General features: G+C 48.1%; 2 protein-coding genes and 1 pseudogene across 3 annotated transcripts; 1 reads left to right on the top strand and 2 right to left on the bottom strand.

Annotated features, from left to right (window-relative positions):
- Positions 1-859: 859 nt before the first annotated feature.
- On the bottom strand, positions 860-5,412 carry LOC129552727 (uncharacterized). Its single transcript, XM_088831918.1, has 6 exons — positions 5,379-5,412; positions 5,267-5,331; positions 3,454-3,457; positions 3,080-3,367; positions 1,482-1,667; positions 860-1,347 (listed from the first exon to the last, which is right to left on the bottom strand). Exons 1-6 carry the CDS (start codon positions 5,410-5,412, stop codon positions 875-877), a joined length of 1,050 nt encoding a protein of 349 aa, XP_088688044.1. The 3' UTR covers positions 860-874.
- An 86-nt stretch (positions 5,413-5,498) lies between these two features.
- On the bottom strand, positions 5,499-6,688 carry LOC148778410 (uncharacterized). The gene is made up of 2 exons (XM_088832743.1): positions 6,388-6,688; positions 5,499-6,253 (listed from the first exon to the last, which is right to left on the bottom strand). Exons 1-2 carry the CDS (start codon positions 6,686-6,688, stop codon positions 5,808-5,810), a joined length of 747 nt encoding a protein of 248 aa, XP_088688869.1. The 3' UTR covers positions 5,499-5,807.
- Positions 6,689-13,511: 6,823 nt separating this feature from the next.
- LOC148778409 (dynein light chain 1, cytoplasmic pseudogene) lies at positions 13,512-15,354 on the top strand (annotated as a pseudogene). Its single transcript, XR_016036514.1, has 2 exons — positions 13,512-13,614; positions 14,251-15,354. The product of XR_016036514.1 is annotated as a dynein light chain 1, cytoplasmic pseudogene (transcript).
- Positions 15,355-20,394: the final 5,040 nt, after the last annotated feature.

The raw sequence follows: 20,394 nt of genomic DNA, 5'->3' as shown, positions 1-20,394 counted from the left end.
GAGTGAACAGAGAAACCCATTCAGCTCACCTGACATAAGCATAACAAGTTGATGTAATCTTTCTGTGAAACTGATCAAATCTTTTGTATGTTCTAGTCCAGAGATAATGTTTCATTAACACATGTGTTACTTTTATTTATCTGCATATTTCTGTAGTTTTAAGTCTTGGGGAAATCCTTCTGGCTTCCTGTTGCCCCTTATGACTCATGTGTCCTAACAGGACTTCAAGGCCCATTTGCACTTTAATTTAATGCAGTGCTGATAATATCCCCCCACCTACCATGTTTCTCCAGGTATCTGATCCTAACCTTATCACAAGCTCATCAACATTTGAGGAATTGTTTGGTTTGTTTCTTACCAATTCACTGACTATTGGTCCACCAGCCAAAGGCAGGTACAGCTCCTTCAAGTTTACAGGAGCCCCAGCTTCCCATGTCGGGGGAGGGAGCAAGCAGATACCCTCAGGTCTGTGACCCACCTTTCTGGGTGGAGAGAAGCTGGTTGCCCAGCACAGGATGACTTATTGGCACAAAGGAATGCAGACTTTGGAGGGAGATGGAGGGAGTTGCAAACTCCAGAGTAAACGAAAAATGCTCTGTTTTTATTTGAGAGATTCCTCCCATGGGAATACCTCTTTGTGAAGCGTGGCTGCCATCCATTGAATAACAATTCATATCATAGAGCCCCAAATTCTATCTTGTTACACACAACCCACATGCATATCTAATTTTTTCTGTAGGGAGACAGTCTCGTTGGGGCAAGGGACCATAGGTGTTGAGAACAGACTTGAGTCAGAGTCCTTGCTATAACAATTATGAAGTATGAAATCTGGGCAATTCATGTTCACTCAGATGTATAAACAGTTAAAATATATTTACCTTGCATGATCTTTGTGAGCATTAAAACATATCAAAAAATGCACATCTGGAGAAAACTGTCTACTCCACCAGGGCCTGGGCCTGTCAGGTAGACTGTTGACATGCTCACCACCACTTCCTGAGCTGGGGCAGGAGTGTTTTTGTCCCAGAGGCACCTGATCATGCAGGGCTGTGTCTTGGCTGCTGGCACAGAGATACACGGCGGAGTCCGTCAGCTCCAAGGAGCTCAAGTTCAGCTCAGAGTGCGAGTCACTGAACTGTTTTCCTGAGAATCGATCTGGCATGTTTCCTTTCTCATTCACTTCCCTGTTGAAATACTGAACGAGGAACTGGGGGCCCTGGCCCAGGGCCTGTTGATACCAGTTCACAGCGCGGTGTCCAGATTCAGGGGAGCATCTCAGCGTCACTTGCTGCTTTCTTGATTTGATCAGGTATTTGGGGGTCTGGGTGACTCCAGAATCTACCAGGTCTGTTGTGGAGGAGACAGAAGGAAGCTGAGGGCAGAGCACAGGGGAAGCCTCCTGCTGCAGCCCTCATCACCAGGCTTCTATCTCAGGGAGGCAGAGACATCTCAGAAGCTCCCAGACTGTGTCCAGGCCTCACCTGCTCCCAGGAGGCAGACAGTCACACAGCAGAGGAGCCTGGAGCCCATGGCAGCATCAGGAACCCAGGACTGCTGCTGGCTGGGGCGGGGCTCCTGGGGAGAGTGGTGTATAGTGCTGACCTTCCTGCTTCCCTGATTGGAGCATTTCCCTATGACATCACTGCTCTGTGTCTCTGCAGGTTGACCTGTTCACTGTACTCCTTGCCAGGACCAAATGTGAGCCTTCTATGCCATTCTTTGCCCTTCGGTCCCTGAGCAAGGGGTGGGTGTGAAGGGTGCACCATCCCCATGTCCCAGTATGCCCACAACATAACTTGTTGTCCTCTGCCTGTCTCTGCCTGACACTCAGGCAGGCAATCACCTGGCTGTCAATCATCAGTCAATCAGCTGACCATCACCAGCCCTCACCAGCCACCCCAACCCCTTCACGTCCACTTCCCTTGCCGCTCCAGGAGACCATCTCCTAGGCACATCCTGAGGATCCAGGCACATTCCCACTTTCCTGGGCAGTGAGGAGTCTGTACTGCTTCCATGTGTCCTGGAACCTCAGAAACTCAGGGAAATCAAACCTGCTTTCTCATTCAGGCATGTAGCTGCTGCTAAGTCGCTTCAGTCGTGTCCGACTCTGTGCAACCCCATAGATGGCAGCCCACCAGGCTCCTCTGTCCCTGGGATTCTCCAGGCAAGAACGCTGGAGTGGGTTGCCATTTCCTTCTCCAATGAATGAAAGTGAAAAGTGAAAGTGAAGTTGCTCAGTCGTGTCCAACTCTTTGCAACCCCATGGACTGCAGCCTACCAGGCTCCTCCGCCCATGGGATTTTCCAGGCAAGAGTACTGGAGTGGGTTGCCATTGCTAAGGTTCCTTAAAGCTACCCTCCCCAGGGTGACTTTTCACCGTTCCCAGTACCCCATGCTTACCGTGGGCCCACAGTGCCTCCTAGTGGCCAACAGTCCACAGTCCTGTGGATTTGTGCCTTCTGTCTGTAGCAAGAATGCAAATACCCCAAAACCTGAACACACACACACACAACACACACTTGTTCTACTGTCTTCTCAACCTGGCTGACTTAAGATTGATCTTCAAATTCCCTCTCAGCCTCTGGAGGTAAAAGACTGTAGAAACCAACATTTCCATTAAGAAGAAAATAATTGCATTGACTGTAGCATGCTAGGGTGGAATCACACAGACCGTCAATACAGACACTCTGATGAGCTCAGGTGAATACAGCCTGGGACACTGCATTCCGTACATCCCTCTGATTAATCAGATCCACATATTTCAAGATTTTCTATGTAAATTAAGTATTACCAATTCTAGGTAATGGATTCATATACAGAGATTATATATATATTAACTCATTTATTTTTAAAGTTATAAAAGTTTGGAAAAAAAACCAACTGTCCACTATATTTAACGTCGATGTAGCTGGGCGTGATATGAGACTACACACTCAGTGTCACACTGCAGGCATGTGGCCCTGGGTTCCAAAGTTCTGGGTGTGAGAAGCCTGCAAGGGGCTCTCCTACTTCCAGGCTGCAGGGCTTCCCTTATCTTTTTGCACAGAGAGGAGGTGGCCATGCAGCGCTGTGTGGTAACCGATGGCGCAGAAGTACACAGATGTCTGGGAGCGGTGGGCAGACTCCAGCGTGAGAGGGAAGTTCTCTGTGCTTGGTCTGGAGACGCTGTAGCCCTCGGGCATGTCTCCCTTCTCCGTGGCAGGAGGGATAGCTGAGTAATGGATCAGCCTCAGCCCGTGTCCCAGGACTTGTCGGTACCAGTACATATAGCTAAAGCTCAGATCCTGAGTACATTTCAGTGTCGCGCTCTGCCCTGTCCTCACGACCTGGAATCTGGGGTCCTGAGTGACACCAGCATGGACCGCCCCTGTGGAGAAGAAGGACCGATGCTGCAGTCACAGCGGACAGGCTTAGTGCTGGCACCCTGAAGGGGACCCTGCCCCTAGGACTCACCTGCCTGCAGGAGACAGAAGACCACACAGCCCAAGAGGCAGGGGCTCATGGTGGGGGTAGGGCAGGCAGAGGGCCCTCTGGTGTGAGTGTGGATGAGAGGGGAGAGGGGATCTCCAGGCAGTCCTTCTGAGATGTCATTGTCCCTGCCAGGCCCCAGAGCCAACCTGTCACTCAGGAAGCCACGCCCCTCCTCACAGAGACTCAAGTCAGAAATGAACCCAATAAACTGTGGAACATTCTGAAAGAGATGGGAATCCCAGACCACCTGACCTGCCTCTTGAGAAACCTGTATGCAGGTCAGGAAGCAACAGTTAGAACTGGACATGGAATAACAGACTGGTTGCAAATAGGAAGAGGTGTACGTCAAGGTTGTATATTGTCACCTTGCTTATTTAACTTATATGCAGAGTACATCATGAGGAACGCTGGGCTGGAAGAAGCACAAGCTGGAATCAAGATTGCTGGGAGAAATATCAATAACCTCAGATATGCAGATGACACTACCCTTATGGCAGAAAGTGAAGAGGAACTCAAAAGCCTCTTGATGAAAGTGAAAGAGGAGAGTGAAAAGGTTGGTTTGAAGCTCAACATTCAGAAAACGAAGATCATGGCATCTGGTCCCATCACTTCATGGGAAATAGATGGAAAAACAGTGGAAACAGTGTCAGACTTTCTTTTTTGGGGCTCCAAAATCACTGCAGATGCTGATTGCAGCCATGAAATTAAAAGACGCTTGCTCCTTGGAAGGAAAGTTATGACCAACCTAGATAGTATATTAAAAAGCAGAGACATTACTTTGCCAACCAAGGTCCGTCTAGTCAAGGCAATGGTTTTTCCCGTGGTCATGTATGGATGTGAGAGTTGGACTGTGAAGAAAGCTGATCGCCGAAGAATCGATGCTTTTGAACTGTGGTGTTGGAGAAGACTCTTGAGAGTCCCTTATACTGCAAGGAGATTCAACCAGTCCATTCTAAAGGAGATCAGTCCTGGATGTTCATTGGAGGGACTGATGCTAAAGCTGAAACTCCAATACTTTGGCCACCTCATGCGAAGAGTTGACTCACTGGAAAAGACTCTGATGCTGGGAAAGGTTGGGGGCGGGAGGAGAAGGGGACGACGGAGAATGAGATGGCTGGATGGCATCACCGACTCTGTGGACATGAGTTTGAGTGTACTCCGGGAGTTGGTGATGGACAGGGAGGCCTGGCATGCTGTGATTCATGGGGTCGCGGAGAGTCGGACACGACTGAGCGACTGAACTGAACTGAACTGAACTGAGCAGTTCACAACATGGACAACCATCCAGATCAACGGACATAAGCCTCACACATTGCTGTAACCTTTCTGTAAATGTTAAAGATTTTTTCCATAAATGCTAAACTGATTAAGTGATTTGTATGTTCTAGTCCAGAGATAAGTCTTCATTAACATGTATACTACTTGTATTTATCTACATATTTCTGCACTTTTGAATCCTGGGGAAACCCTTATGGCTTCCTGCTTCCCTTTATGATATGTGTCAATAGCACTTCAAGTGGAGAAGGCAATGGCACCCCACTCCAGTGTTCTTGCCTGGAAAATCCCAGGGACGGGGAAACCTGGTGGGCTGCCGTCTATGTGGTCGGACAGAGTCGGACACGACTGAAGCGACTTAGCAGCAGCAGCACTTCAAGGCTCCATTTCCGCAACATTGACCACAGCCCTGAGAATGTCCCCCACCCACCGTTTTTCTCCTGGTTTCTGCTCCCAGCCTCATTGCAGGCTCATCAACATTTGAGGAACTGTTTGGTCTATTTCTAATCAATTCACTGACAGACGGTCCACCAGTCAAACGCAGGTACAGCTCCTTCATGTTCACATGAACCCGGGTTTCCTGTGCTGGGGGGGAAGGGAGCAAGCAGAGGCCCCTCTGGCCGGTGACCCACCTTTCTGGGTGGAGAGAAGTTGGGTCCTGTGCATCCTGGCATAGGATGACGTTTTGGCACAAAGGAATACAGATATAGGAGGGGCGTAGAAGGAGGTGCAGACGCCAGGGTAAACAAAAAATGCTCAGTTTTTATTTGAGACATTCCTCCCATGGGAATACCTCCTTGTGAAGTGTGGATGCCATTCATTGAGTAACAGTTCATATCACAGAGCCCCAAACTGTATCTTGTTACACAAAATACAATGCGTATATGTAATTTGCTCTGTACACACACAGTTCCATGAGCGAAGGGACCACGGGTGTTGAGAACACACTTGAGCCCAAATGCTAGCTGTAACACTTATGAAGTATGAGATCTGAGCAATTCACATCCCCTCAGATGTACAAACAGTTAAAATAATGCTTATCAGGATGACCTTAGTGAGCATTAAAACATATCAAGAAGTGGATGTCTGGGAAAGTGTATGATTGTACCAGAGACTGGTCTTGGCGGGCTGACAGCTGACACACGGGCACCACTTCCTGAGCTGGGGCAGGGGTGTTTTTGTTCCAGAGGCACCTGATCACGCAGGGCTGTGTCTTGGCTGCTGGCACAGAGATACACGGCAGAGTCCACCAGCTCCAAGGAAGTCAAGTTCAGCTCAGAGCGAGCGTCACTGAACTGTTTTCCTGAGAATCGATCTGGCATGTTTCCTTTCTCATTCACTCCCCCATCATAATACTGAACGAGGAACTGGGGGGCCTGGCCCGGGGCCTGTTGATACCAATACACAAAACGGTGTCCAGACTCAGGGGAGCATCTCAGCGTCACTTGCTGTTTTCTTAATTTGATCACGTACTTGGGGGTCTGGGTGACTCCAGAATCCACCAGGCCTGTTGGGAAGGAAACAGAAGGAAGCTGAGAGCAGAGCACAGGGGAAGCCTCCGGCTGCAGCCCTCATTGCCAGGCTTGTATCTCAGGGAGGCAAAGACATCTCAGAAGCTCCCAGACTGTGTCCAGGCCTCACCTGCTCCCAGGAGGCAGACAGTCACACAGCAGAGGAGCCTGGAGCCCATGGCAGGATCAGGAACCCAGGACTGCTGCTGGCTGGGGCGGGGCTCCTGGGGTGAGTGGTGTAAAGTGCTGACCCTTCTGCTTCCCTGATTGGAGCATTTGCCTATGACATCACTGCTCTGTGTCTCTGCAGGCTGCTCTTGTCCACTGGACCCCTTGGGTAACCCAGGGCTGGCTCCGCTATGCCCCTCCCTGTCCTGCCCTCCCCTCAGCAAAGGGCGGGTGTGAAGAGTGCACTCTCCCCATGTCTCCATACGTCCACAGTATGGCTTGTTCTCCTCTCTGCTCCTTCCTGACACTCATCACCGAGCCCTCAGCAGCCACCTGAACCCCTCACCCTCCCCTTCCCATGCATGGCCCCCCTGAGTACATCCTGAAGCTCCAGGTACAGCCCCACTTCCCTGGCACTGAGGAGTCTGTGCTGCCTCCATGTGTCCCAGGATCACTCAGGGAACTCAAGCCTGTTCCCTGACACAGACATGTAGTCAAGGTTCCCTAAAGCTGCCCCCTCGTAGGTGACTCTCAACCCCTCCCATGGCAGCCTGGTTATAGGGGCCACAGTGCCTCCTAGTTGCCAGTGGGCCACAGTCTCATGGACTTGCAGCCTCGGTCTAAAGCAAGGGTACAAAACCCCCACCTGAATACACACACACACACACACACACACAGACAGACACACACACACACATTCTAGTGTTATACTGCCTTCCCATCCCGGCTGAATTAGGGTTGATTTTCAAATCTATTCTTAGCCTCTAGAAGTTGAAGACTCAATGATCTGACATTTTTACTAAGAAGAAAAGAATTGCTGCGCCACTGCAGTGATGGTAGTTAGCTAAGTTGGAAATGTATGACAGTAAAATAAACACTCTGAGGATCTCACGTGAATCTGCCTGGAAACCTGTATTCCATACCTACGTCTGATTAATCAGATGCATGTATTTCCAGATTTCCTGTATAAATTAAGCATTTCCAAATTCTAGTTAATACATTTTATAAAGAGGTTTTATATATACAAACTCAGATATTTCTTCACTGATAAAATCTTGATATAAAGGGGGCGATGGAAGACATATTTTGACTTTGAGAAGATTTTGATGAGAGAGCCTGGCAGAGGTTAGGTGAGTTCCTGAGGAAGTCAGGGTCACGAGGATGAACACAGAAAGCCAGTCTCTCCTTCAGATGGACTCACATGAGTTTCGGATAACTGATTATTAACTGAAGTTGATTTCTCTTTGATGACCCCAGACAACTTGCTCAAAGCAGACCACGTGGAGAGGGCACTTGAAAAGCTTCCCTGTGACTTGGGAAGGGACATGACCCAGATGAGGGAGGAGCAGCATGCGTGTGCAGAGAGGGCAGGGAGGTGAGGAGGGGAGCGTCCTGCCCACGCAAGGAAGGTGGGCAAGAGCGGAGACCACGTGAGAGCCGGTTGGGGAGAGCCTTCCAGAGAGAGAGCATTGAAGTGAGACAGGGGATCTATTTGTATCTAATTTACCAGCCACACACCCTCCTAGAGTTCTCGGGCTCAGGCAATGACTAGCAGTCGGAGCTGGAGAAGCATCTTCTTGGTTCACAGGGAGGATGCACAGAAAACACACATCTGAATGGTGGACACAAGTCTCAGAGTCCCTGAGTGAGGTTTGGATCAACCTAGTCCACACACCCAGGGGCACGCTGAAGGTACGTGGCTAACCAAGCCCTGAGGCTCCCGGTGCTAGGAACCTGCAAGAGGATCTCTGACTTCCGGGCTGCAGGGCCTCACCTGTCTTTTTGCACAGAGAGGAGGTGGCCATGCAGCGCTGCGGAGTAACTGCTGGTGCAGAAGTACACAGATGTCTGGGAGTGGTGGGCAGACTCCAGCGTGAGAGGGAAGTTCTCTGCTTGATCTGGAGACACTGTAGCCCTCGGGCACGTCTCCTTGCTCCGTGGTGGGAGGCCCAGCTGAGTAATGGATCAGCCTCAGCCTGTGTCCCGGTCTTGTCGCAACCAGTACATATAGTTATGACCCAGATCCTGAGTGCATTTCAGTGTCGCGCTTTGCCCTGTCCTCACGACCTGGAATCTGGGGTCCTGAGTGACACCAGCATGGCCTGCCCCTGTGGAGAAGGAGGACCGATGCTGCAGTCACAGCGGACAGGCTTAGTGCTGGCACCCCAAAGGGGACCCTGCCCCCAGGACTCACCTGCCTGCAGGAGACAGAAGACCACATAGCCCAGGAGGCAGGGCCTCATGGCCGAGCTGGAGCAGGTGGAGGTCCCTCTGGTGTGAGTGTGGATGAGAGGGGAGAGGGGCTCTCCAGGGAGTCCTTCTGAGATGTCACTGTCCCTGCCAGGCCCCAGAGCCAACCTGTCACTCAGGGGGCCACGTCTCTTCCCCTAGAGGCTCAAATCAAATTTGATTCTAAATATGTAGCTTAGAACAGGGAAATGGCTTGGACAGAATTTTTGGACATGGTTTGAACAGACGTAAGTCTTACAAAGTGTTGTAACCTTTCCTTAGAGTAGTTTGCACCTTCATGTATATTTTACTCCAGAGATAATTCCTTAATTTGTATATTAGCTTATTTGTCTACATATTTCTTTAGTTTTTTATCTCAGAGGAAATCCTTGGGGCTTCCTGTTGTGCTTTTTGACCCATGCATCCCAAATACTCCCTCAAGTGTTGTTTCCACTTTGCTCAATTGACCACAGCCCTGCTCCTGTCCTCTCACCTACAATGATTCTTTGGTGTCTGGTTCCTCAACTACAGGGCAGACTCATCACTATTTGAGAAATCGTTTGGCTCTCTTTCTTCTCAGTTCACTAACAGACAGGATACCTGCCAAATGCAGGTACAGAGCCTTCATGTTCGCCAAAGTATGTGCTTCCCGAGTCAGAGGGCGCAGGGAGGAGAAGCAGCAAGTAGAACCACTGCAGCCCTAAGACAGAACTTTCTTTGTGGCCAGAAGCTGGTTGCTCAAGGCAGATTACATTTTTGAACAAAGGAACATATATATGAGAGGGATTTGGGGTGAAGTGCCGGACTCCAGGATAAATGAAAAATGCTCTGACTTTATGTGAGACATCCACTCCATGGGAATACTTCCTTGTGAAGCATAGCTGCCTTTAGTAAATTGATATCCTAGAACCCTAGACTGTATCTTGTTGCATAAACCGCACACTCAAAAGGACCCTGTATTTAGAGCGATACTCTGCTATTGGGATCTTCAAATTCTTAATAGTCTTTGAACCATGGACTCTGCAAATTATGTACCAGATCCTGGTTACATGATTTTAGACCTGCTGTGACCTCCTGATGGTCGGTTTCCCTTTCGCATGACCACACGAAACTAAAATGAGAAATAAAGAAGGAACCTCATGTCATAACCACAATGACTAGCCTTGAATCTGGGCCTGGCAAGCCCACGAGTGGTTCCACACATGTGCTCAGAACTTCTCTGGTCCAGGAGACAGAAAGACACAGTAAAAGGGGGTCATACCCAGGCCAGGCCAGAAGAAAGGGGTCTTTCCAGCTCAAGGCCTGTGGCCTGAATCCTTGGGATCAAGTCATAGGAACCCTTCTCCGACATGGAGTTATCTATCATTCACTGAAGTAACTACTGCTGGTGGTCTGGCCCGCCCAGCACCCAGTGTGTGAATCCGAAGCCTTGCTATGTTGTTTTTCATAGAATATTAGCAAAAATCATTATAAAATGATTTCATAAAAAGGGTTCATGAGGAAAAAAAAAGCCTATGAAATTGAGTAAATAAATTTTACTAAAACAGCTTGGACCAGCTGGTAAGACCTTTGATGGTCATTTTATCAAACCGTCCATCCCCAGTTAGAATTGTCCGTCACGCGGAAATGGTGTCTCACATGTTTTCAAGCCCTTTGTTAATTATAACACTTTCCAGGAGCAGTTACTTGTCTTCCATATTTAGCTCCAGGCTCAATAGGAATTGTTTTGATGGGTATAGACGTTAAGTTTTCACTAAAAAGATGCATGAGCAAAACAAATCTACAGCAACGGAAATCACACTGTTGGTAGTCAGGGAAGGAGAGAGTCCTGGGAGGACTCGGTCCAGGGCTTGAGGGAATTTCTGGTGGTAAAATCTTCTCTGTCTTAATGGGACAGATGTTTCATCAGAGTATATGTATACATTGATCAAACAGTAGATATATTCATTACACAGTGTGAATATACACCTGACCCTTGAACGACACAAATTCGAACTGAGTGGGTCCACTTGTAGGTGGATATTTTAATAAATCGGTACTAAGGTACTGAACTGTGAAGAAAGCTGATTGCCGAAGAATTGATGCTTTTGAACTGTGGTGTTGGAGAAGACTCTTGAGAGTCCCTTGGACTGCAAGGAGATCCAACCAGTCCATTCTAAAGGAGATCGATCCTGGGTGTTCATTGGAAGGACTGATGCTAAAGCTGAAACTCCAATACTTTGGCCACCTCATGTGAAGAGTTGACTCACTGGAAAAGACTCTGATGCTGGGAAAGGTTGGGGGCGGGAGGAGAAGGGAATGACAGAGAATGAGATGGCTGGATGGCATCACCGACTCTGTGGACATGAGTTTGAGTGAACTCCGGGAGTTGGTGATGGACAGGGAGACCTGGCGTGCTGTGATTCATGGGGTTGCGGAGAGTTGGACACGACTGAGCGACTGAACTGAACTGAACTGAAGGTACTGAACAGCTGTGATTGGTTGAATCCATGGATGTGGAATCTCAGATACACCGTTGAATGTGCAAGTAAAAGTCGTTCAGTCGTGTCTGACTCTTTGCAATCCCATGGACTATACAGTTCATGGAATTCTCCAGGCCAGAATACTGGAGTGGGTAGCCTTTCCCACATCCAGGGGATCTTCCCATCCCAGGTCTTCCACATTGCAGGCAGATTCTTTACCAGCTGAGCCACAAGGGAAGCCCAAGAACACTGGAGTGGGTAGCCTATCCCTTCTCCAGCGGATCTTCCTGACCCAGAAATTGAACCGGGGTCTCCTACATTACAGGCAAATTCCTTACCAATTGAGCTGTCAGGGAAGCCCACAGACTATAAGCTTGTAGGAGGCTCAGTTCAGTTCAGTTCAGTTGCTCAGTCATGTCCAACTCTTTGCGACTCCGTGAACTGCAGCACACCAGGCATCCCTGTCCATCACCAACTCCCAGAGTTCACCCAAACCCATGTCCATTGAGTTGGTGATGCCATCTGACCATCTCATCCTCTGTCATCCCCTTCTCTTCCTGCCCTCAATCTTTTCCAGCATCAGGGTCTTTTCAAATGAGTCAGCTCTTCATTTGGCATTAGGTGGCCAGAGTATTGGAGTTTCAGCTTCAACATCAGTCCTTCCAAAGAACACCCAGGACTGATCTCCTTTAGGGTGGACTGGTTGGATCTCCTTGCAGTCCAAGGGACTCTCAAGAGTCTTCTCCAACACCACAGTTCAAAAGCATCAATTCTTCAGTGCTCAGCTTTCTTTATAGTCCAACTCTCACACCAATACTTGACTACTGGAAAAACCATAGCCTTGTCTAGACGGAGCTTTGTTGACAAAGTAATGTCTCTGCTTTTCAATATGCTGTCTAGTTTGGTCATAACTTTCCTTCCAAGGAGTAAGAGTCTTTTAATTTCATGACTTCTCAGGGACCCTACATTGTTTAGAAGTAAACTACAGTTCAAATATCAATAAAATAGATTTAAAAATATCTGAGGTGGGATATATGTTACATGCTCTTTTTAATTTCATGTAATGAATCATTAGGCATAATCTTCCTTTCCCTATAACTTCTGATGTTCTCAATTAAAGAGTTTCAAGGTAAAATGTGTCCATCTCTACCTTTGCACCTAGGAAACGATAGAAGAGGATGTCAGAGGTTAGCAAAGGGAATCAAGTAATCCAGAGTCCTGTTATATGCCAGGGACTTCACCCTTATTAAATACTTATGCAACCCAGGAAGATGGTGTGATGGCTAATTGAATGTGTCACCTTGACTGTGGTACAGACATTTAATTAAACTTTATTCTGGGTGTTAATTGAGGGTGTTTTTGGAAGAGGTTAACATATAAATAGGTATATTTTAACATTAGATTAGATTAACATTTTAATGAGCAAACAGATGACCTTCCATTCCATAGTTTTAGTGGGCCTCATTCAACCAGTGAAGACAAGAATAGAACAAAAAGACTGATCCTCTCCCAGGTAAGAGAGAACCATTCAGCTGATGACCTTCAAACAGGACCATCAGTTCCCGGGCCTTTGAATTTACACATCAGCTTTCCCTGAAACTCTAGTATCTCCAGTCCAGCCTGCAGATTTGGACTTGTCAGCTGTAACAGTATGTGAGCAAATTCCTTTAAACAATGGGGAGCAGGGAACATAGGTGTTGAGGACAGACTTGATTCTGATTCCTTGTCTGACAGTTAGGAAATGTGAGACCTGGGCAAGTCACCTCCCATTAGATGTATAAAGAGTTAAAATTATCTTGCATGATCTCTGTGAGCATTAAAATGTACCAAGGAAAGAATGTCTGGGAAAGTCTATTAGTTCTACCTGGGCCTGGGTCTTGCTAGCTGGCAGCTGACACCCTGGCAACCACTTCCTGAGCTGGGGTAGGAGTGTTTTTGTTCCAGGGGCATCTGATCATGCAGGGCTGTGTCTTGGCTGCTGGCACAGAGATACAGGGCGGAGTCCATCAGCTCCAAGGAGCTCAAGTTCAGCTCAGAGCGAGAGTCACTGAACTGTTTTCCTGAGAATCGATCCAGGAGGTGTGCTTCTCCCCTCACTTTCTGGTTGTAATACTGAACGAGGAACTGGGGACCCTGGCCCAGGGCCTGTTGGTACCAGTACACGGAGAAGTGTCCAGAGTCAGGGGAACATCTCAGAGTCGCTTGCTGTTTTCTTGATTTGATCAGGTATTTGGGGGTCTGGGTGACTTCAGAATCCACCAGGCCTGTTGGGAAGGAAATGGAAGGAAGCTGAGGGCAGAGCACAGGGGAAGCCTCCTGTTGCAGCCCTCATCGCCAGGCTTCTATCTCAAGGAGGCAGAGACATCTCAGAAGCTCCCAGACTGTGTCCAGGCCTCACCTGCTCCCAGGAGGCAGACAGTCACACAGCAGAGGAGCCTGGAGCCCATGACAGCATCAGGAACCCAGGACTGCTGCTGGCTGGGGGCAGGGCTCCTGGGGTAAGTGGTGCAAAGTGCTGACCCTCCTGCTTCTCCGATTGGCGCATTTCCCCATGATGTCACTGTTCTGTGCCTCTGCAGGCTGCTCTTGTCCCCTGGACTCGTTGGGAGGACACAGGGCTGGCTCCTCTATGCCCTTCCCTGTCCTGCACAGCCCCTCAGCAAAGGGTGGGTGTGAGGTGAGCACTGTCCCCATGTCCCTATATGCCCATAACATGGCTTTTTCTTTTCTTCCTGTTGCTGCCTGACATTCATCACCAGCCGTCACCCCACACTAATCCCTTCACCTTTAGCTTCACATGTTGCTCCAGGAGACGACCCCCTGGGCACATCCTGAGGTTCCAGGCATGTCCCCACTCCCCTGGGCAGTGAGGATTCTGTGCTGGCTCCACATGACCCTGGACCACTTAGGGAACGCAAACCTGCTCCCTGATGCAGGCATGTAGCCAAGGTTCCCCTAAGTTTCCCTTTCCAGGGTGATTCTCAACCCCTCCCAGCACATCCCGCTTACCATGAGCCCACAGAGCCTCCTAGTGGCCAATGGTCCACAGTCTAACGGATCTGTGCCTTCTGTCTAAATCAAGAATAGAAATTTAGATGCTTCATGGCTTTGGTAGTGACCACCTCTCTGTGCAGGTGTGAGCCTAGCCAGCGCCTTCCCCAAGAGACCAAGGTCAGCCCCTGCTCCTTGGTGACCATGTGTGACTGAAAGGCCGTGATCAAGAATGCCGATATGTCGGAGGAGATGCAACGGGACTTGGTGGAGTGTGCTACTGAGGCACTGGAGAAGTCTAATGCAGAGAAGACATCGCAGCCCACATCAAGAGGGAGTTTGACAAGAAGTACAACCCCATCTGGCACTGCATCGTGGGGAGGAACTTCTGTATTTATGTGACATATGAAACCAAAGACTTCATCTGCTTCTACCTGGGACAAGTGGCCAATCTCCTATTCAAATCTGGTTAAAAGCATGGACTGTGCCACACACCTGGTGATCCATCCAAAAACCAGGACTGCAGCCTAACGTCCAAATACCAGAGACTGAAGTCTTCAGCCCTGCCTAAGGGAACACCTCCATCTTTGAACCTTTATTGGGTTTTGCACAGGGCATTCTCTGTACTGGTTTGTTGTGGTTATAAAGCAATTAGCAAAATGGCTTACATTTGCATTTATTTTCTATTCCATACCTCTCTGCCCATGTTTTTTTTTTTCTCTTCAAAATCCATTCCTTTAAAGAAAGAAGTCTTTTGGAGAAGGGTGCGTTAATTACCGTTTGTTCAAGTAGAAGATGGCCTCTTTAGTTGATCTTGGATAGGGTGGTGGGGGTGATTCCTTAAGTTTTCTGCGGGATGTAACAGACTAGCCTATTCAGCACTCTTGCGTTTCATTCTTGCCCATCCTGCTCCCGTCATTCATGGAAGAATACTACTCAGAAGTGCATGTTGAGAGATGCATGGCAAAGAAACTACTGGACTAACTTTTACTCCTAATCTGATAAGTACACTCCTTAAGCACTCCTTTTATGATAACTGCTATAGACTGTTCTGGGCCTTAGGCCTCAAAGAGATGATGAATGTGTCGTGGAACTCCTTGAAGCTTTCTATGGCTGTAAAATGGAAATAAGCTGGCGAGAAATTTGGGCTAATGAAAAATTTGTTGGGCTCTAGACATTTTGCCTCCCCCGCCTTGGCCAAAGTATACTCTAAAGATCAAAGGTGGTCTTAAAGGGGAAAAGCTTTTGAGCAGTGGCCCTCCTTGTGATTCTAATAAAGTCTGCAGGAATTTAAACTTACAAGCCTGCTGTGCTGTGCTTTAACCAGCTGTGTTCACATATGAGTTGGAGCTTTCATTAAAAGACACAATTAAAAAAGAAAAAGAATAGATATTCCCCACAACCCCACCTGCAGCCCCTCTACACACAGACATGCACACAGACACACAAATACACACCCCTGATCTACTGCCTTCCCAGCCTGACAGAATTGTGGTTGATCCTCAAATCCACTCTTATCCTCTGGAGGTAAAAGACTGTATGTCTGACATTTTTACTAAGAAGGAAGTAACTATTGAACCTCTACAAAGACAGTACATGAAAATACATGACCATATAATAAATACTCTGAAGCTCTCAAGTGAATCCACCAGGAAACATGTATTCCATAACTACTTATGATTAATCAGATGCATATGTTTCCATATTTCCTACTGAAATTGAGCTTATTACCAAATTCCAGGTAATGCATCTTATAAAGACGTTTTGTATATATAGACTCATTTATTTCTGCACTTATAAAATCTTGATATAATGAGGCAGTGGAAGATATATTTTGACTCTGAGAAGATTTTGATAAGGGAGGTGGGCCAACCTGGCCTAGGTTAGGTATGATGCTAAGAAAGTCGGGGGGCCGGGGGGAGAACACACACAGTCTGTCCTCCTTCAATGGACTCACATGAAGTTTTGGATGATTGATAATTAACTGAAGTTGGTTTCTCTTTGATGACTCCAGACAGCTTGCTCAAAGCAGACCACGCAGACAGGCCACTTTAAAAAATACCTTGTGATTTGGGAAGGGATGTGACCACAGCTCAGTTGGTAAAGAATTTTCTTGCAATGCAGAAGACCCTGGTTCGATTTCTGGGTCGGGAAGATCCGCTGGAGAAGGGGTAGGCTACCCACTCCAGTATTCTTGGGCTTCCCTTGTGACTTAGCTAGTAAAGAATCCGCCTGCAATGTGGAAGACCTAGGTTTGATGCCTGGGTTGGGAAGATCCCCTAGAGAAGAGAAAGGCTGCCCACTCCAGTGTTCTGGCCTGGAGAATTCCAGGGACTATACAGTCCATGGGGTCACAAAGAGAACATGACTGAGCGACTTTCACTTTCATGACCCAGATGAGGGAGGAACAGTGTGGCTGCGGTAGAAAGGGCCAGGAAGCTGATGCCAGGGAGGTGGGGAGAGGAATGATTTACCCACCCAGAAAGGTGGGCAAGAGGAGAGAGCATGTGAGAGCCAGGCTGGGGGAGAAACTTCCAGAGAGACAGCGATGAGCTACCTGAGGTGAGACAGGAGGGCCTATTTTTATCCAATTTACCAACAACCTTCCCTCTTCGAGGTCTCAGGCTCAGGTGATGACTAGGAGTCAGAGCTGGGGAAACTCCTGGTTCACGGGGAGGATACAGAGAAAAGACAGCAATGGATGGTGGACACATGTCTGCAAGGCCTGGAGTGAGGTCTGGACCAGCACAGACCACACACTCAGGGTCATGCTGCAGGCACGTGGCAGCAGAGCCCTGAGGCTCCCGGTGCTAGGAGCCTACAAGTAAGGGGCTGCCTTGCCTTTTTGCACAGAGAGGAGGTGGCAGTGCAGCGCCGTGGAGTAACTGCTGGCACAGAAGTACACAGATGTCTGGGAGCGGTTGGCGGACTGCAGCGTGAGAGGGAAGTTCTCTGTGCTGGGTCTGGAGACGCTGTAGCCCTCAGGCACATCCCCCTTCTCCGTGGTGGGAGGGCCAGCTGAGTAATGGATCAGCCTCAGCCCGTGTCCCGGGTCTTGTCGGTACCAGTACATATAATCGTGGTTCATATCCTGAGTGCATTTCAGTGTCACGCTCTGCCCTGTCCTCACAACCTGGAATCTGTGGTCCTGAGTGACCCCAGCACGGACCGCCCCTGTGGAGAAGGAGGACCAATGCTGCAGTCACAGCGGACAGGCTTAGTGCTGGCACCCCCAAGGGGACCCTGCCCCCCAGGACTCACCTGCCTGCAGGAGACAAAAGACCACACAGCCCAGGAGGCAGGGGCTCATGGCAGGGGTGGGGCAGGCGGAGGGCCCTCTGGTGTGAGTGTGGATGAGAGGGGAGAGGGGCTCTCCAGGCAGTCCTTCTGAGATGTCACCGTCCCTGCCAGGCCCCAGAGCCAACCTGTCACTCAGGGGCCACGCCCCTTCCCCCAGAGGCTCAAGGCTCAAATCAGAAATGAACCTGAGAGAACTGTTCACAACAGGAAGACCCATCCAGCTCAATAGGCATAAGCCTTACAAGTTGATGTAACCTATAAACTGTTTGCAACTTTATGTATACTTCCAGAAATAATTCTTCATTAAACTTATATTTGTCTTATCTATCCACATATTTATGTAGCCTTTTTAAAGTTATTTTTAACTGGAGTATAATTGCTTTATAAAGCGTGTTGGTTTTTGCTGTACACCAGGTGACTCAGCCATTACTATGCATATATCCCCTCCCTCTTGAACTTCCCTCCCTCTGACCCTCTAGATCCTCAGAGAGAAAAGAGCGGAGCTCCCTGTGCAGTACAGCAGCTTCCCACTAGCTTTCTACTTTACATATGCAATGTGATTTCTTAGTTTTGATTCTTGGGGAAAAGTCCTGATAGCCTTCTGCTGCCCTTTATGACTCTTGCATCTACCTATGCCTTCAAGTGTCAGTTTCTACTTTCTTTGCTGCTGCTGCTGCTAAGTTGCTTCAGTCGTGTCCAACTCTATGCGACCCCATAGATGTCAGCCCACCAGGCTCTGCCGTCCCTGGGATTCTCCAGGCAAGAACACTGGAGTGGGTTACCATTTCCTTCTCCAATGCATGAAAGTGAAAAGTGAAAGTGAAGTCGCTCAGTCGTGTCCGACTCTTAGCGACCCCATGGACCGCAGCCCACCAGGCTCCTCCGCCCATGGGATTTTCCAGGCAAGAGTGCTGCAGTGGGTTGCCATTGCCTTCTCTACTTTGTTTAGTTGACCGCAATTGTATATATTCTTCCACCTGATTCCTCTGGTATCTGATTCCCCAACCTTGGGGCAGGCTCATCAACATTTGAGGAATCCTTTGAGTGTTTTTCTTAGCAATTCGCTGATAGACTGGGCATTTGCTGAATGTGGCTACAGCTCCTTCATGTTCACCAGAGCACATGCTTCCCATGTCTGAATGGGGGGAGCAGCACGCCTGTAACCCATCTTTCTTTGAGAAGAGTAGATGGTTGCTCAGCACCGTGAATGACATGGGAGCACAAAGGAATACAGATGCAGAAGGGACTGGGAGGAGGTGGCACACTCGGAGCAAATGAAAACTGCTCCCTTTTTATTTGAGACAGCCATTCCATGGAATTAACTCCCTAAGTAGCATACACGAAAGTGAAAGTGTTAGTCACTCAGTCGTGTCCAACTCTGCAACCTTATGCACTAGATCTAGCCCACCGGGCTCCTCTGTCCATGGGATTTTCCAGGCAAGAATACTAGAGTGGATTGCCATTTCCTTCTCCAAGGGATCTTCCTGACCCAGGGATTGAACCTGGGTCTCCTGCATTGCAGGCAGACTCTTTACCATCTGAGCCATCAGGGAAACCCTTATGTAGCATGCCTGATTTTAATTAACAGATATCAGAGAACCCCAAACTATCCTGTTACACATAACCCCCCACTTTGAAGGACCCTGTACTTGATGCAATGCTCTGCTGTTGTGATCTTCAAACACTCAACAACAGCTGAAACATGGGCCCTGCAAATTATGCAGCTGGTCCTAGGTTACATGGTTTTGGACCTGTGATGACCTCCTGATGTGCTGGTTTTCCTTGATCCCAACCATATGTCTGGGGTCTGGGTAATGCTGCATTCCTGGGACCTGGGAGAGAAAGGCACAGAAACTAAAGTCAGAAGCAGCAAAGGAGTCTGAATTTATAACCACAGCAGCAAGACTTGAACTGGGGTCAGGCAAGCCCATGAGTGGTTCCACATCTACGCTCAGAACTTCTTTCTTCCAGAAGACAGCAGGGCACACAGCACAGGAGACTCTTGCCCAGGCCACGCCAGAAGAGAAAGAGTGGTTTTCCAGCTCAAGGCCTGTGTCTTGGATACTTATGGTCAAAGCAAAGGGGACCCATGTCTCAACATGGAATGGTCTCTTACCAAAATTCCTAGTGCCCACGGTCTTGCCAGGGGAGAACACACTGAGTGAGCATGAAAACTAGCTATGTGTGTGTCTCATGGAATCTCAACATCAGTTCCTGGGAAGTGATAAGTTCTTGTCAAAATATCATTATCAAGTGATTTCAGGGAATGGGTTCATGAGAACAAATTTATGAAAGTGAGTAAATAAATTTTACAAAAATAGTTTGTCGCAGCTGGCATGACCTTTTAATTGTCGCTTTACCAAGCCATCCATCTCCAGATAGGATAGTCCCTGACATGGATGTGGTGCTCACATGGTTTCAAGCACTTCTTTAACCATAAGACTTTCCAGGAGCATGTAACTTTCTTCAATATTTTACGCTTGCCTAAAAGGGAATTGTTTTATGGGTATAGAGCTTATATTTTCAGTGAAAAGATGCCTGAGTAAAACACATCTCTGGCAACAGATATCATATTATTGGTAGTCAGCGAAGGAGAGAGGCATGGGAAAGGGGCCTGAAGAAACTTTCTGGTGATGGAAATGTTCTTTATTGTAATAGGTTGGATGTTGCATGGCACATGCATATATCAGTCCATTATACAGTGTGTAATGTTTATGGTATTTACAGATGAACTTTGAACAACACTGGTTTGAACTGAGTGGATCCATTTATGTGTGGATGTTTTAATAAATACTTACTAACCTTACAAATAGCTGTGAAAAGAAGAGAGGCGAAAAGCAAAGGAGAAAAGGAAAGATATAAGCATCTGAATGCAGAGTTCCAAAGAATAGCAAGGAGAGATAAGAAAGACTTCCTCAGTGATCAATGCAAAGAAATAGAGGAAAACAACAGAACAGGAAAAACAAGAGACCTCTTCAAGAAAATTA

The sequence above is a fragment of the Moschus berezovskii genome, chromosome 3 (genome assembly GCF_049115385.1).
Source record: "Moschus berezovskii isolate FMDL1 chromosome 3, NW_MosBer_1.0, whole genome shotgun sequence".
Classification (NCBI taxonomy): Eukaryota; Metazoa; Chordata; class Mammalia; order Artiodactyla; family Moschidae; genus Moschus; species Moschus berezovskii.
The sequence above is the reverse complement of the archived record's forward strand: the minus strand, read 5'-3'. Positions and strand labels throughout refer to the sequence as shown.

What these genes read in the sequence shown, in the direction of transcription:
- LOC129552727 (XM_088831918.1), bottom strand. Translation starts at nt 5,412, where the DNA reads ATGCACAGGACCCAACTTCTCTCCACCCAGAAAG. An exon ending in ACTTCTCTCCACCCAGAAAG is followed by an intron (nt 5,332 to 5,378) that starts GTGGGTCACCGG and finishes CTTCCCCCCCAG; the next exon opens with CACAGGAAACCCGGGTTCAT. An exon ending in TGTCTGCCTCCTGGGAGCAG is followed by an intron (nt 1,348 to 1,481) that starts GTGAGGCCTGGA and finishes CCTCCACAACAG; the next exon opens with ACCTGGTAGATTCTGGAGTC.
- LOC148778410 (XM_088832743.1), bottom strand. Translation starts at nt 6,688, where the DNA reads ATGGAGACATGGGGAGAGTGCACTCTTCACACCCGCCCTTTGCTGAGG. An exon ending in TGTCTGCCTCCTGGGAGCAG is followed by an intron (nt 6,254 to 6,387) that starts GTGAGGCCTGGA and finishes CCTTCCCAACAG; the next exon opens with GCCTGGTGGATTCTGGAGTC.